Source organism: Pezoporus wallicus, unplaced genomic scaffold (genome assembly GCF_028554395.1).
Source record: "Pezoporus wallicus isolate ANWC-B61680 ecotype Strahan unplaced genomic scaffold, APGP_CSIRO_Pwel_v1 contig_5785, whole genome shotgun sequence".
Lineage (NCBI taxonomy): Eukaryota > Metazoa > Chordata > Aves > Psittaciformes > Psittacidae > Pezoporus > Pezoporus wallicus.
The window spans coordinates 2,075,519-2,091,103 of record NW_026641150.1 but is presented as its reverse complement, the minus strand read 5'-3'; the positions used below and the strand labels follow the sequence as shown (position 1 = coordinate 2,091,103).

Below are 15,585 nucleotides of genomic sequence, written 5' to 3'. Positions count from 1 at the left end.
ACCTCCCATGCACTGTCACTGTGATTGTCAATTGTGAATTCTTAGTCTATCTTCAAACATCAAAGTGATACCTTTACCTTAACACATGAGGAGAAGTGACTTCTGGGATGGAGACACAAGTAAGTACAGCTGTGTGATGCAGGATGCGAAAGGGAGCACATGGAACAAGCTATTAAACCACTGTCTTGTGCCTTCGTTCTCCCTACAGTAAATCTGCATCACGTAATAAATGAGGCAGTAATGATGGGTGCTTCTCTTGAAGTGGGCTGGGATCTGAAATCTCTCCTGAGACCCTTGTGCTTCCCAGGGGAAGTTTTTAGCCATAGAGCCTGATTCCTACTTTTGGAAAGTTTCTCTATTGAGGGACAGGATTCTCCTAGCATTGAGAGAGCAACACTTCAACTGCCAGCTTCTCTGCATGGAAAGTTTGTACTTCCCATGTACTTTTGCTGTCCCACTGTAAATGCACTATTTCTTTAAAATAACACATAATCACTGCCTAGGTGGATTTGAAAATTGAGATAATTAGTATGTTAGGCCCTTACTCTTCTGAATGAGTTGAAGCCCTGTTGGATAGGGAGGGATTTGTATAGGAACTTTATTACCAAAAGCTCAAGTTCTGCCTGGATCCACTTCTAGTCATGGCAGTTGTCAGAGGTTTTCTGCTGCACACACTGAGATTTTCCAAAAGAAAACCTGAGTCAGTACGTCTGCTCACTGCCCGTATTTCATTTGGCTCCTTTGCAGAAGGAAAAGAAGAGTGGGCTGCTGAAACTTCTAGCAGGAGCATCAACAAAAAAGAAGTCGCGCTCCCCACCATCTGTGTCCCCCACGCACGACCCCCAGGCAGCCATCGAAGGAGTCCTGCAAGGGGCAGTGGGACCTGAGCTCTCCTCCCTCTCCAGCCACGGCAGGGCTGGCTCATGCCCTATCGAGAGTGAAATGCAGGGAGCCATGGGGCTGGAGCCTCTTCACAGGAAAACAGGATCCTTGGATTTGAATTTTTCCATCCCTTCTCCTGCCAGGCAACCCCTCTCTTCCATGGCAGCTATTCGTCCGGAGCCCAAGCCTTTGCCCCGGGAAAGGTAAGCCATGTATCTCCTAAGATCGTATGCATCCTCAGGGAGCTTTTGGAGAAGGGCTGCAAGTTTAACTTGCTTAAGGGTTGTTGCAGAATGATTTAAAAAGTGGTGAGCAGCACCTGTTCATGACACCATACAGGCCTTGTTTAAATCTGGAAGACAGCAGTGCCTTCTCAGCCCAAAGGGTGCAAATGCTGTGGGCAAAGGCCACTTTTTAAGTGGTATCCCTATGTTCTAATAAACTTATGGAGCTGTCATGTGGTGCTTCCTGCCTGAGGGCCACAAGGGTAACGTGTTTGCTCATCAAGGCCCTCTCTGGCCTGTTCTGCAATACCGAAGACTTTTTCAAATTCTCGTTGTTTAGGATACTGCCAACTTCAGTGACCTGTTACTAAAAATGTAGCTTGTTTCTAGAGAGGAATGTACCAGTGATTCTGGAGTTTATTGCAGCAGCCTGCTCAGCACCTTGATACTCAAAAAGAATAGAGTGGGAACATCAAAATACAAAAGGGAGGGAGAGATGACTGACTAGGAACAGGGGTACAGAAAAGAGCTAGCTCTCCATGTGCAGAGTCATAATTGGCTTCCGGTAAATATTTTCTACAAGGCTGCACTTTGAGGAGTGGGAAGGGAACAGATAATACACTGATACAACACTATTGAAATGCTTTCCACTCAAAAAGTGATTGAGAAGAGCATGTTTTTTATGAGAGCATCAAACAGTTTTCAAGAAGAAGTCTAGGGAGCTCTCTGCAGTTGACATTTCAAATTATTTTGGCATAATAGTAAAGTTCCAGAAGCTTGAAAGATATGGTTTTCATCTGAGTGTATGAAAGAGGCTGAAAGCAAAGGACTGGGCAAGCCACCTGACTCTGAATCCATTTGGGATCATGGAGCAGAGGATGCAGGGCATAACAAGGGATACTAAAGGACAGTTCATACCTTACACAGTGTTTTACTGAATGCAGGTTGAAATTTGGTTGGGAAGGTAACAATGACACTGTAACATATTTAAACTTTTTTAAGGCAGGTTATTATCTGGTTTATTACCATGGAATGTCTTCCTGAATAAACTGTACACAACAGACATAGCAGATACTAAGCGGATTGCAAAGCGATTCACTGGCATCAAATCTAACTCTAGATCAGATATCATTAGAAAAAGATTGTGTATGTGTGTAGTGTAGCTCTGGAACAGCTGGGTGTTGTACCTGCACTGTCCAACATACAGTCTTTGCTGTTGCAGAATGGAGGTCTGAAGTGGGAGGTAGGTGATGAAAATGGCAGACTCCTTGGTATAGAGCTAATTCAGACCACTGGTAAGGAGAACATAGAATAACAGCTTATTTCAGAAGAGCCAAATCTGAGGCAAAGTGGAGTGGCCTCCCAGAAGCAAAAGAACGATGGAAGATTTAAAACAATATACTTGCAATGACTGATAAAGGGAGCTCTGGTACATCTGGTAAAGAGCAGGCTTAGAAATGTCTTGGTAGCAGTCTGTAAGAGACTGCAGATAGGACAGACATGGAAATATTTTTACTCTAGGCTGGGCATTTCGTCTAAAAGAGATGCTGTTGTTCATGTGCAGCTATTAGACTTGAAGCAGAAGTAAATACAGACAAGTCCTTCAGCATTGTAATGAAGGCAGTGAGAGGAGACTATCACAGTAGTCTCTTGTCCTTAAAATCCATGAAAAACCAATTTAGTAAAAGAAGTGAAAAAACAGTCCCTGTTTAGGTGCACTTAATTTGGTCTACATCAGTTTAGATTAACGCTATAAGAAAAGCTAAATCAATATAAACCAGATTTGGCACCAGTATAACTAAATCAGTGGAATGCTGCACCTTTAGTTAAATGTAGCCATGAAAAGCAGCTGGGAAGACCATCCTCTCATATCTCCAGAACTGGCTGTTGTAGTGCTGCTCTCAAAGCTTTACTGTGGAGAAGGCAGACACATTATTTAATATGCCATGGCTAGTCCATACCCTACACATTTCTCAGTCCACCTCATGATGGTCTGGATAGTGAAACATTTAATTGACAATCTTAAGTGGCAGAACAGAACCAGAGGGACACGGGCTAGCTGTGTCTGCTCAGCCAGGGTGGAATCAGGAGTAAATAGATTTAGACTGCAAAAACTAAGTAAATATTTCCAATTGCAGTATGTGGTGGTAAGGAACTTACTCTGATTTTAAGCATTTTAATTCATGAGTCTTAAATCTGAAAACAAGCTATAATTGAGGTAACCCTAATTATACACAGCAGGCAAGATTTTTTAATTGATTTATGAATTAACTTCCATATCGTTGGTGTATCTGCATTCCTTAACTGATCATATGGCTTTTTTCATGCCCATAATGGGAAATACTAATTACCTTCATGCACTAGGAAGGATAATGCTTAGTCCTGGAATAATCTGAGCAGATACATTAGACACTTGTCTCCTAGAAATTCATCCCACATCCATCTGGGCTCATTAAATCATCAAATTGCTCAGAAGTACCAAATTATAATTTTTTTTAAAAGAAATTATGGTTTTCAAACCACTTGTTCTTTTCACATCTGGCAATGGAGGAACTCGCATTCAACATCACCCAGCTCCGTATTCTGCTTGTTTGCATTTTGGTGCATTTCATCCGCACAGTAGGAGCAATTCTCTGAGAAAGAAAAGGGAGGAGAGGGAAAAAAAAAGGTTAGATAAACAGATTCAGATGCTTTCAGGATGAAACTTTAAAAAAGCTGCAAAGCATTTCAGTGCACTTAGCTGTACTTGGCTTTCTGTCTCCCAACGCCCATCTGTGCGCACAGAGACAGAGCACTGAAAGGTTGGAAGAAGCAGCACATTCCTTAATATTTACAGCATTCAAAATGAGGCTCATGCAGGCAGCAGAGCACCGCTACTTCCCACGTAGAGGTTGGCTCGCAGCCCCTGCACTTGCCCCATCCAGGCTACAGGTCAAACCCAAGCGGTCATGCCACTAACCGTATCAGAGGTGCATTAAAAGGCTCTGATTGCTCACAGCTTGATGCTCACAATTTAAGGAGAGAATTGCCTATTCCACTGCCTGACAGTGCAGCCTTTCTTGGGAGTTGCAGCCAGTCAGACAGGTAGGTGAAGTGAGCTTTGCCCTCTGCTAATCTTTATGCTCTCATTCATTTTTTGTGCACAGCGAGAGTGAAGAAAACAATTATTTCATCTTCTCCTACTTGACATTCCAAAACCTGGTTACGGATGGCTGGGTTAGAAAGGAAATTGCTCCTAACTCTCCTGCCATTTGGCCTTGATATTTAACTGGGCTGCTGGGATAGTTAGTGTCCATCTGCCTTCTGGGTGTACTTTCCCACTACCAGTTTATAAAACCACCTTCCTTCAGCTGCTCTCTGCCATAAAGCATCCCGCAGTCTGAGCAGCAGAGCTGAGAAATTTCCCAGGTGGTGTCCTTGTCACGTTGTGTCGCAGTGATTGACTGTCAGGTGAATACTCCGACACAGTGTGCGTGCCCCACACACTCTCCACCTACAGCTTATCCAGTTTCTGCTGGTGCGAGAAATAGGGCCAGTATAGGATTGCACTGTGGTGAGGCAAGGCCTGAGCCAGAGACATGCCCACATCCCCCTGACACTGACGGTTCACGTGGGACAGCAGTGTGCTGTCTGCCTAGCAGCACCAAAGCAAAATACTTTCCTTGCCACCCCCTTCCAGAAAATATGACTGTACATTAAGCAAAACAGGAGAGTTGAGTGTGCATGTGTGTGTGCATGAGTCATGTTCCCCTTGCTGCCTGGCACTGCTCCCAGATGCGAACCTGAGTAAAACATGTCACGCATTGTTGACTCTTTTATAGTAACTGGCACTAATTCTGCCACATTATATTCTGAAAAAGCAGTTGCATCTAGAATTACTGTCACGACTGGCACATCTGTGCCATGTTTCTATGGCTTTCACGGAATCTTTCCATCAAGTTGTGCACAGAGAGAGTGCTGCAGAGTAAGATGGGAGCAGGGAGTTTGACCTTTAAAAATAGACCACTCCATGTTTCTATGTACCCTTTCTACATATCACTGCCACATTAGAAACTAAGCTCCTAATTCGAGGAAGCATTCAAGCATGTGCTTAACACTCATTGACTTAAATTTTGCTGTGGACACGTGTCTTCTTTGCCAAAAGAGAAAGCAAATGAAGGGGTTTTAGTTTCCTGGAAAGTGATACTAGAGAAATGACCCCAGGAATAAGTTCTGACTGAACAGTGGCATGTATGCGCATGATTAAGTGGTTTTCTGACTAGGGATACCTGCCTTAGGAGTGAGAAACTAGAATTAACCATCTCAGAAATTGAATCCTACAGTATTCCCAGCAGAAGGGTAAAAGATCCAACTGAGATTTGTTATTCTAAGACTGCTAATTCAGGCACCATAATATGGTGAAGTGACTTCTGGCTTGTAGCCTACAGAGGCACTTTGCAGGTCTCTGCAATCTGCCAGTAAAAGGATGGAGAAACAGAGCTCCACTGATAAGCAAGAGCTTAACTGGGCTACATGCTTCATTACCACCACTTATCTGTCCCCACACAAAACTAGCTGTGTATCCCTAACACACAAGGGACCTGCTGGAGTCACAAGACTGGACTCCTGAAACCTGTCCTTAGTGCGTGATACTTTGACAAACAGGAACTTGCATATGCACCCAAATTCAAGAACTATAAATGGGAGCAAACTGGAGGTTAGCACTGCAGACTTAATTTACCTTATTGTATGTTCATTTTCCGAAGCTTCTCTTCTCCATCAATGTCCTGGTTGCACATGTTTACTCACTGAACAGATAATCAGTGTTTTGTGGGTTTTTTTTTTCCTCAGTGTTCAGGCCTGAGCCCAGCCCCTAATTACTCATCTGTTTTGATCAATAGTGTTCAGTGCCTGTCTGTGCACACTTACAGAGATCCTGCATGAGCAATCCGGACCAGACAACTGACTCCTATGCAGCTAGGGTGCATGAGATGAGTCTTGCTCTCTGGAAAGCATGGCACAAGGCTTTGCAGCTGGAGGAGGCAGAGAAGCCACTTCCCCCACACCTGCACCGCTCAGTGAGTTTCATGGTGTTCACCTCCTAGAGATCTTCCAACCTCTGCAGAAGATGGGGTGGCTTTGGCAGCCACATGTTTCTTCCATGTCAGAGCCCTGACTCACATTCATAGTAGGACATCTTTTGCAGTAAATGAGGCAGGAATCCTATGGGAAAAATAGTATGCAGTCATAAATTAAAGTTTATATTGCAAGGGAGCAAAAGTGAAGTCATGGACAATTTTAGTTGCCTGTTTCTTCATCTCAGATGCATGGGTGTGAAACAGCCCTGTTCTGTTGAGTTAGGAGATTCTTTATACATCTACGTACATGACATTTTAAATCAGTTTGCTTTCTTAAAGGAAATAACATCAGAACTTCTGTAACATCTATTTGATGTTAGGTGTCTTAGCTGCACCTTCCAGATGTCAGCAGCAGTAGCAAAGGGAGAGCTGGATGAGAGAGGTGTTTCTTTTGACTGGGAGGACAAGTGCTGTGAAGACAGAGGAGAGTGGGATTCCCAGGCCTCTGCTGACAGCAGAGGTACAGTGATGATGGACCCATTCCCAGCTCTCAGTTAGATAATTGCTGCCAGGGTTGCCATCCCATCCTCAGCCATGGGATGCAGTCTCCTGACCCATGGGACAGTCCCTTGGGGATGAAGTGCCCAACTCAAGGATGCCACAGCACCCAGTAGTGGGGAAGTCCAAGATGAAGTCTGTGCCCAGAGAATAAAACATGAGAGAACCCCATTGCTGGGAAAGGAAGAGAAATGCAGCCTCTGAGGTCCTGCAGAGCTAGGGCATCTTGGAGAATGAATCAGCAGAGATTTTGCCTTCAGTGCTGATACAAGCCTCTGCTTTGGGGTCATTTAAATGTTTTTAACTTGTCTGAGAGCAGGTGATTTTCTGAAGGAACACCGTCTTTGACCTTAAGGCATATCAAGAATAAGAGGGTTATGAGGGGCAGTCAACATGGCTTCACCAGGGGGAAATCATGTTTGACCAATCTCTTAGCCTTTTATGAGGAAATAACGCGGTGGATGGATGATGACAGAGCGGTGGATGTGGTCTACCTTGACTTCAGCAAAGCATTTGACACAGTCTCCCACAGCATCCTCACAGCTAAATTGAGGAAGTGTGGACTGGATGATCAGGTAGTGAGGTGGACTGCGAACTGGCTGAAGGAGAGAAGCCAGAGAGTTGTAGTCTATGGGGCAGAGTCTAGTTGGAGGCCTGTAACTAGTGGAGTGCCTCAAGGGTCAGTACTGGGACCGGTATTATTTAATATATTCATCAACGATTTAGATGAGGGAATTGAGTGTACTATCAGCAAGTTTGCTGATGACACTAAGCTGGGAGGAGTGGCTGACACACCAGAAGGCTGTGCTGCCATCCAGCGAGACCTGGACAGGCTGGAGAGTTGAGCAGGGAATAACTTGATGAAATATAACAAGGGAAAGTGTAGAGTCCTGCATCTGGGCAGGAACAACCCCAGGTTCCAGTATAGGTTGGGGAACGACCTGTTAGAGAGCAGTGTAGGGGAGAGGGACCTGGGGGTCCTAGTGGACGACAGGATGACCATGAGCCAACACTGTGCCCTTGTGGCCAAGAAGGCCAATGGCATCCTGAGGTGTATTAGTAGGGGGGTGGTTAGTAGGTCGAGAGAGGTCCTCCTTCCCCTCTACTCTGCCCTGGTGAGACCCCATCTGGAATATTGTGTCCAGTTCTGGGCCCCTCAGTTCAAGAAGGACAGGGAGCTGCTGGAGAGAGTCCAGCGCAGGGCAACAAAGATGATTAAGGGAGTGGAGCATCTCCCTTATGAGGAAAGACTGAGGGAGCTGGGTCTCTATAGTTTGGAGAAGAGGAGACTGAGGGGTGACCTTATTAGTGTATATAAATATATAAAGGGGGAGTGTCACGAGGATGGAGCCAGGCTCTACTCAGTGGCAAACAATGATAGGACAAGGGGTAATGGGTACAAACTGGAACACAAGAGGTTCCACTTAAACTTGAGCAGAAACTTCTTCTCAGTGAGGGTGACGGAACACTGGAACAGGCTGCCCAGGGAGGTTGTGGAGTCTCCTTCCCTGGAGACATTAAAACCCGCCTGGACACATTCCTGTGTAACATTATCTAGGTGTTCCTGCTCCGGCAGGGGGATTGGACTAGATGATCTTTCGAGGTCCCTTCCAATCTCTGGCATACTGTGATACTGTGATACTGTGATACTGTAACAGTGGGGCTACAGGACAGGTCTTTGCTCCCAGGTCTGAGGACCCAAGAGCAGCGTGTGGAGGTCTTCACCTGGGTTCTGCTGGTGCTACAAAACCACTCATGCTATCCCTGGAGGTGATGAAACCATTTGGGCTGAATGAGGGACCCTCTTCCTGACACAGCCAACTGCTGTGGAGAGGTTGGGCCAAAGTGGTTAACATTTGTCAGAATTACGGCTACCCAAGAATATGGTTTACAACAGAAAATACCAAACATTGTCAAGAATAGGCAGAGGGGGCCACATCTGTTGCCCAGCTAACTAGCATTTTAAACATGTGGCAATTTGTAATGTGACACTGACAAAATTGAAACGGCTCTGAGATCCATCTAAAATGACAGGAAGCAGATAGGTGTAAGAAAACCTACAATTTTATAGTAGCTTCTCAAAGAGGACAAAAAGAGAAACAAAAGGGGGAGGTATGAATAGAAGTACACAGGACTGCCTTTTGGGGAGTGACAGAGGATGCCTGGGAGAAGAGATCTTTTCTGCCAAAAAAAATATGGCTAATATATATATTTGCAGTTCAGTTCAGAGCATAAACTAGGCTGAGATGCCACCTGGAGGTCTGGACGGGTGGCACAGCAGTCTCCTGGTGCTGCTGCTGCTGCAGCCCTCACCAGCCTGCCTCTCCCGGGCCCAACTTCAAAAGCCTCTCAAGGGAAAAAGCACAGCATCTTTTCCATCTCTCACACAGGATTCTGTAACTGATTTGCAAGGTCTTTCGTATCTCAGATTTTGTTACCATATCAAAACCACTTCGGTGCTATTCTGTGAGGCACCATAGTTAATTAAATTTAAGTTAAATTTAATTTGGGGTTCCTTAAATGGGAAAAAGTACTTCATTTGGTAATGCAGTGACTGAGATTCATTTTTCTAAATCTGTAAGAAAATGATGTGTAGAAGCCCATTTATGATGATGGGCACATTCCTGTTGAGCGTGGTCACCTACCCCCTTACACAAACCATTTAGGGACTAGCAGCTCGTCACTCCTTGGATGTAGTCTGGCTTTAAAAAGGTGGCTCTAGCTTAAGGTATGACATGAGGTGGTGGCAGTCCCAGCTGTATCTTTAGGATGAACCTTCCAAGATGCCACCTTTTTCTGTGTCTCTTTTTCCCAATCTGCCAAAAGGGTCCATGAATACCTCTGCACCACTTAGGTAATGCTGAGGTCCAACCTTCCTCTTTCTCAAAGCCTTTTTAGATCCTTGCACAGAGCTCTGATGCACTGTGATTGTGCATAGAGTTGTGAGATCTGAAACTTGGCATCATCTTTGCTAAAATTGTTCCACTCTGATAATTTAATTAATCAACACTGCAGCAGAGTGTTTGAAATAATGTGTGCATTCATTTGCATAATGGCTGTAATTGGCAAAGCTTCATAATATAAGTGTAGCAGTTCCACAGATGATAACAGATGATAACATGATGGACCATTTTCCTGCAGACAGCTAGCAACACACTTTTCAACCTCTGTTATTTGCTTTTCCGCAGAGGAAGGAAGTGACAAGTAGATTTACTGACCAAGGAACACAGAAGACTGGCAGATTTTTGATGGCAGTTGGACACGTATATTTCCTACATGACTCTGTTGCTGTGTCAAGGCTGTAGCCGGATTTTAAAGCAGAATCCCCACTCCAAATGGATTTTAATGCTTTTCTAAGTAACAGGATGTTTGGCCATGGAGATATCCAGACACAGAGCCAAAGCTGGCATTTTCACTGTCGTGCCAAAGTGGAGTCCCTAGTTTCAGAACTGCAGTCACTCCCTGAGCAACATCCGCAGAGAAAATTAATGACTGCCACTGGAGAGCCCCTTGCCTACCATTTCATTGGGAATGGCCTCAGGGAGTGTTCCAGAGCCTTCAGGGCATGTTGAAGTTAGTCCGTAAGGACAGGATATTATTTTAAAGAAATACTCACATTGTAATGACCATGACTGAGACATTGGTGGCCATGCAGTGGTTGTGAGAATATTAATCCTCGGGAGATGGGCTTTAGGTAAACAATTGGCATCTTTTACCTATCTTACTATATTCACTGCTTTGCAATTAAGACTGTTAAGCAAATGCCAGATGACTGCAAAAGTACTGCTGAAGGAAAAAAAAAACTGTGCAGTGGAAATATATTCCCTTTTCTGCACTCAAGTGCGCTGATATAAAAGGGCCTGGTCTGTGCTCTTAGGAGGATGCCTGCTGATAAGCCTGAGTGCAGAATAGCTGTATCAGGATGAGACCTGTCATTACTTCATTGAAATGAAGTGACACTTGAAAACTAAGTTCCCAGAGAGCTCTGTGAATGGTTCAAGACAGGGGCTCCCTGTTGGTTTGGAGAGTGCTTCAAAAGTCATTTGATACCTCTCCATTTTAGATTCCTCTCCAGGTTTGAGGGACCCGAAGTACATTCTCAAAAAAGCATAAGAAGAAAAATGTGAACTGCTTTAGCTAACCTCTACTATATCACAGGTAGGTTGTGAAAGCACTGCAGACCCCCTTATTCATCATCAGTGGACAAGGGAGGAGCTACAGATCTCATCTATCTGGATGTCTGTCTTTGACGCAGTCCCCCACACCATCCTTCTCTCTATATTGGAGAGATAGGGATTTGATGGGCGGACTGCTTGGTGGATAAGGAATTGGTTGGGTGGTCTTATTCAGAGAGTAGTGGTCAGAAACTGTTCTGTGAATATGTGATTCTATGATTTTCAGATGGAGAAGATGCAGGGCTGAATGAGACATGTCATAGCAGAGGTAGATGCAGTGCTAGGAGAAAGCAGCTGAGTCCCTGGCTCAGGCTCGTCACACAGGTGGGAGCAAGGACCACTGCAAGTAGTCCAGCCATTTGACAACACCTTCCTGCTTTCATGGTCTGCCGCCAGAGTACACCTTGGCCAAGTCTCCCGTCAAGCTGGCCAGAAATGTCATGTGCAGTTTTGTAGGAAATGTAGCTGCACAGGATACAATTGGTGTGGAAAAAATGTAACTTACTGATGTTTCCAATATTGGTTTTCCCCAAGATTTGGTGGTTCTGGTTCCTGCCTGCTCCCATCAGGTGCAGGCTCGATCACTGGGTGACCAGGTCTTTGCGTTTTTGTCTCCAAAGGTACCGTGTTGTGGTTCCATACCCACCACAGAGCGAGGCTGAGATCGAACTGAAGGAAGGTGACATTGTGTTTGTGCACAAGAAACGGGAGGACGGCTGGTACAAAGGGACGTTGCAGAGGAACGGCAGGACGGGCCTCTTCCCCGGGAGCTTTGTCGAGAGCTTCTGAGGACAGCTCGCTGCTCTCTCAACTGGAGGAGCTTTCAGGGGAAACTGCATAGCACAAGAAGAGACAGCAAAGAGAAACTGGACTGATAACCACTGCCATTTTTATTTCCAAAGACTCCCCCCAGGCCCTTCAGTCTACAGCTCTGGAGTCACAGTGCCCCATTGTGCTCCTGAGACCACGTGCAGTGCATACAGTGGTATGTTGAAGTAGTGCCTTCCACCTGGAATCACAGACTGAAAGGATGCCCATCTGGACTGTACGTAACCTAAACTCCGGCTGTTAACCCTTTGTGTAAATTATAGAGAAGATATCTTTAAAAAAAATAAGAGGAAAGTTGTTATATTGCTGTAACTTATTTGTCAGAGCTGCAGTGTTCTTATTACTGGCCTATGCAAGATGGATTTGAAAGTTCAAGGAGGTGTGCTAGGAAGCTCTTAAAATGGGATTTAATTTTTTCCGAGGGAAAAAGAGGGAGGGGAGGATGGAGAAAACCCCAGCTAAAGATCAGTGCATCATTGTGCGAGAAAGAATGAGGAGTCCAAAACTTTAATGTCATGCTTTCTATATACCTCAAAGATATGCTGCGCAAGTTTGTCAGTGAGTGTGTTAGTGCTCAGAGTTCCAGTGCATCCGTTGTCCTGGCGCTGCTGCCAGGAAGGTCCTGGAGGAAGTACGGCCCCACCATTAAACTGTGGTTATTTGAGCAGAATCCCTTTTGCCTGTCTTCTGCCCTTATTATATGCAGCATGGATTTTTGTCTTCAGTATCACTTTCCATTGCTTTTTTGTATGAAGTACCTTTTTACTGTAAGAACTGCTCTACTTTATATATATTCCTACTAGATCAGACATTTCCTCTTTTTCATACATCTGGTGCTATTTTTTTTAATTGTTCAAGATTTGGGTTGATTAAACAGAGAGGCTGCAAAAAGATTTGCATTCAACATACAAAATTAGAAACGTACCCGAAGATGAAGATCAGACTGCTTGTTCATGCTTCGTAGAGGAGAAGACAAAAAGCTGCTTGGTCACTGATAAATATACCTGGGGGAGACTGCCTGTGCAACATGCACGTGCTCGCTCTCTCCTATGCATATAGAGTGGCTGAAGACCCAATTTGAAGCACAGCGTTCTGTCTGGAGAGCGATGATTACTCCAGAATTGGAAGTAATTCCCAGAGGAGTCATTTTAATTGACTTTTTCATGGCAATAAGAAGAACACTGCAGGTTCTAGTACACACAGGGACCGTGGAGTTTTCCTGTGTTGTTGCATGACGGAGGAGGGAGCTGATCTGCGATGACTGTAATTAGTGTTATCAAAATGTGATTTCTTACTGTAGAAATGTACAGTTTAGGAGACTGTTCCATTTCTTACCACGGTGAAGCTACAATACAAACCGTATCAGGCAATATAAGCTTCCATCTACCAGGGACTTAAAGGTGCAATAAATGTGAAGTGAGTTTAGCCAGTTATTCCCGTGAAGCAGAATGAGAAAAAAAAAATCCATAATGAGATTGTGTGAGCATTTAAAAAGACATCGCCTCTTGAGGAATGAAATGTGATGAAAGGCTTTTCGTAGCCGCATCCATACCTTGCCTTTGCCAGCAGCTGGCTGTGCGCCACATGTGGTGGTCATTTAAAAGTGTGTCAGAGGCACTGTAACCTGGAGATGATCTTATTAAAAGGAAGAGGCCCAGTGGGTGAACATCGTTATTGCATTACCAGCATTTCATATGCAAAGGTGTAAGCTTTGTTTTCATTCAAGCCGTGTATACTAGTGCATATCGAATCCCATGTAAGTGAGCGTTCCTATTAAGTTCAGCTCTGTGACTTTGTTCTCTGTAAAATAAGTTTCTTCTTGCTGTCACATGTAACAAACCGATTCCAGAAACACAGTCCACGGCCAAGTATAGCACCTTCAAAGAGGGAAGTATCATTTTCAGGGTGTTTCTTTTTATACTTAACGTTGCTGCATTTGTTCATAATATTCCAGATTGTAATGAGTCAGCCACTAAAAGTTTAGTTACTGTTGAAAGGAAATTGCCTTTTTCTAACCAACAAGAGACTCAAGAAACATCTTTCGGAAAGACTTGCTTGAGACTAGAGCCTTATCAGTTCCACTTACTTGGTCCAGATCAGAACTGGTATCACTGCACCTCAAATGCTAAACTGCACAGTTAGCGAGTCAGCAACGCTGAAATGCCTGGTATCGATTCCAGTAAAAATTCTGGGTTAAATCTGTCAGAGATGAGATTTTTTCTGACAACTTACACTGGTTAAAACTCTCTTAAAATTCTGTTCTGTGGGTGTATTTACTACGCTCAGAGAAATGAAACAGGATGACGGCTTGCTTGCTGCCTATTGTGTTTAGCCAGACCTAAAACGGTTCCAGATTTTCCACCTTTTCATGCTTAACTCTAACAGGACAAAATCTGGAGTGTGAGAAGATCAAGAAAACACACAGATGTTGTGTCATGAAATCAGTGCTTCAAAATATATTTCGCAGGAAGGATGATGTTTTTTTTTAATGGACGACAACCCTTCTAGTTATACCTCCTGCAAGGAAAAATACTGGGGGTGTAGGGGTGTTCTATTTTGATAACAGATGTTTCTGGCCCCTGTTTATTGCTTATCATCACATCACAGTTTGGGTTACTGAGTAGTCTTCTTGGACAAATCACTTCCGTGCCAGGCGCACAAGTGCAGAACTTAATACAGCTCAGTGATACGGAAACATGACCCAGTGCTATTCAGGAAGTCCTGGCCTGGGAGAGGTCCAACTTGTACTGTGGTCTAATTTTTATCTGTCATACCAGGGAAAGGGGGTTAAGGGGGCATCTGCATCTCCTACAAGAGGGCGGGGAAAAGACTCCTTCTGGTGGCCTCGGTTTGTAAAATGCCAGGTTTGCTCTCCTAGAAATGGGTTCAAGTAATTGAATGATTCCTTCGAACTTTGCACAGCTCAGAAAATGTTTTTGTTATACATGAATGTTAATGTGATTTAGGAAATGTTGGCGGATATGAGTACAAATGAACTACAATGACTGTGTTTCTGATTCTTTAAATAAAATAAACATTAAGGCAACTTGAGTGAGGTTTCTCTCCCTATTAGACCACAAAGTGAACAAGCAATGCGAGTGGCTCTGAGGTTTGCAAAAAAACCCACACGAAGACAAACCTGCTGCAAATCCTGCTTTTTTTGAGCAGACCCTACATCTCCTTTGCTTTCAGTGGTAAATCCCACGTAAATAAAGGCCAGGTAAAGATAAGAGATGCCTGAGCAGAAGTCGGAATCTCTTTCTGGATATTCCTTTGGCAGATGTGGGATTCTTCAAAATCTTGAGAAGTTAACAACTTGCGTGTGGAGGAAAGCTGTGTAAGTCCAGAGAAAGAGAATAGGGACAGGTTGAGGAGAAGGACTATGGCGGCAGAGGGGCTGGAAGGGGACGTATCAGCAGAAGCATTTGCAAGGAAAGCAGCAGCAGCCTCTAATCCTGCTAGGAGATTTTGGGCATGCTCTAAGGTCGTCTGGTGGGTTAAGCAGGTTTGTAGGTAAAGGAAGACCCTTTAAAGCATGGTGCCAGCAGGGTCTCTGTGTCCTCCAGAATACATACAGCCAAGGAACTGAGAAAGAGGGAAGGAGCAGGTTGTACCTCGGGTGTCCTAACACCCCCCTCAGCCAGGTGAGGGGTGTAAGCCCATTTGTGCATGTGGCCTGAGCTTCCTTTTCAGCAGCACAGTGCAGAGCATCTGGAGGGGAAGCATGCACTGCGTCTGGACAGGTTTCCCTTGATTCAGCTGGAGATGCCTTTGAGGAAGAGGCCCCCGCATGTGGTGATTCTTTGCCCCACTTGGGAGCATGTAGGGCAGGGAGGAGCCACACTCAGCTTGCTCACCAGG

At 44.6% G+C, this 15,585-nt stretch overlaps 1 protein-coding gene across 1 annotated transcript in view; it reads left to right on the top strand.

Annotated features, from left to right (window-relative positions):
• Nucleotides 1–14,770, top strand: part of SH3RF3 (SH3 domain containing ring finger 3) — a 252,800-nt gene extending 238,030 nt beyond the window's left edge. The window contains exons 9-10 of the mRNA XM_057422219.1: nucleotides 748–1,085; nucleotides 11,517–14,770. Of these exons, the coding sequence (XP_057278202.1) occupies nucleotides 748–1,085; nucleotides 11,517–11,685 (507 nt within the window). The 3' untranslated portion in view covers nucleotides 11,686–14,770. The remainder of the gene's footprint in view (nucleotides 1–747; nucleotides 1,086–11,516) is intronic.
• Nucleotides 14,771–15,585: the final 815 nt, after the last annotated feature.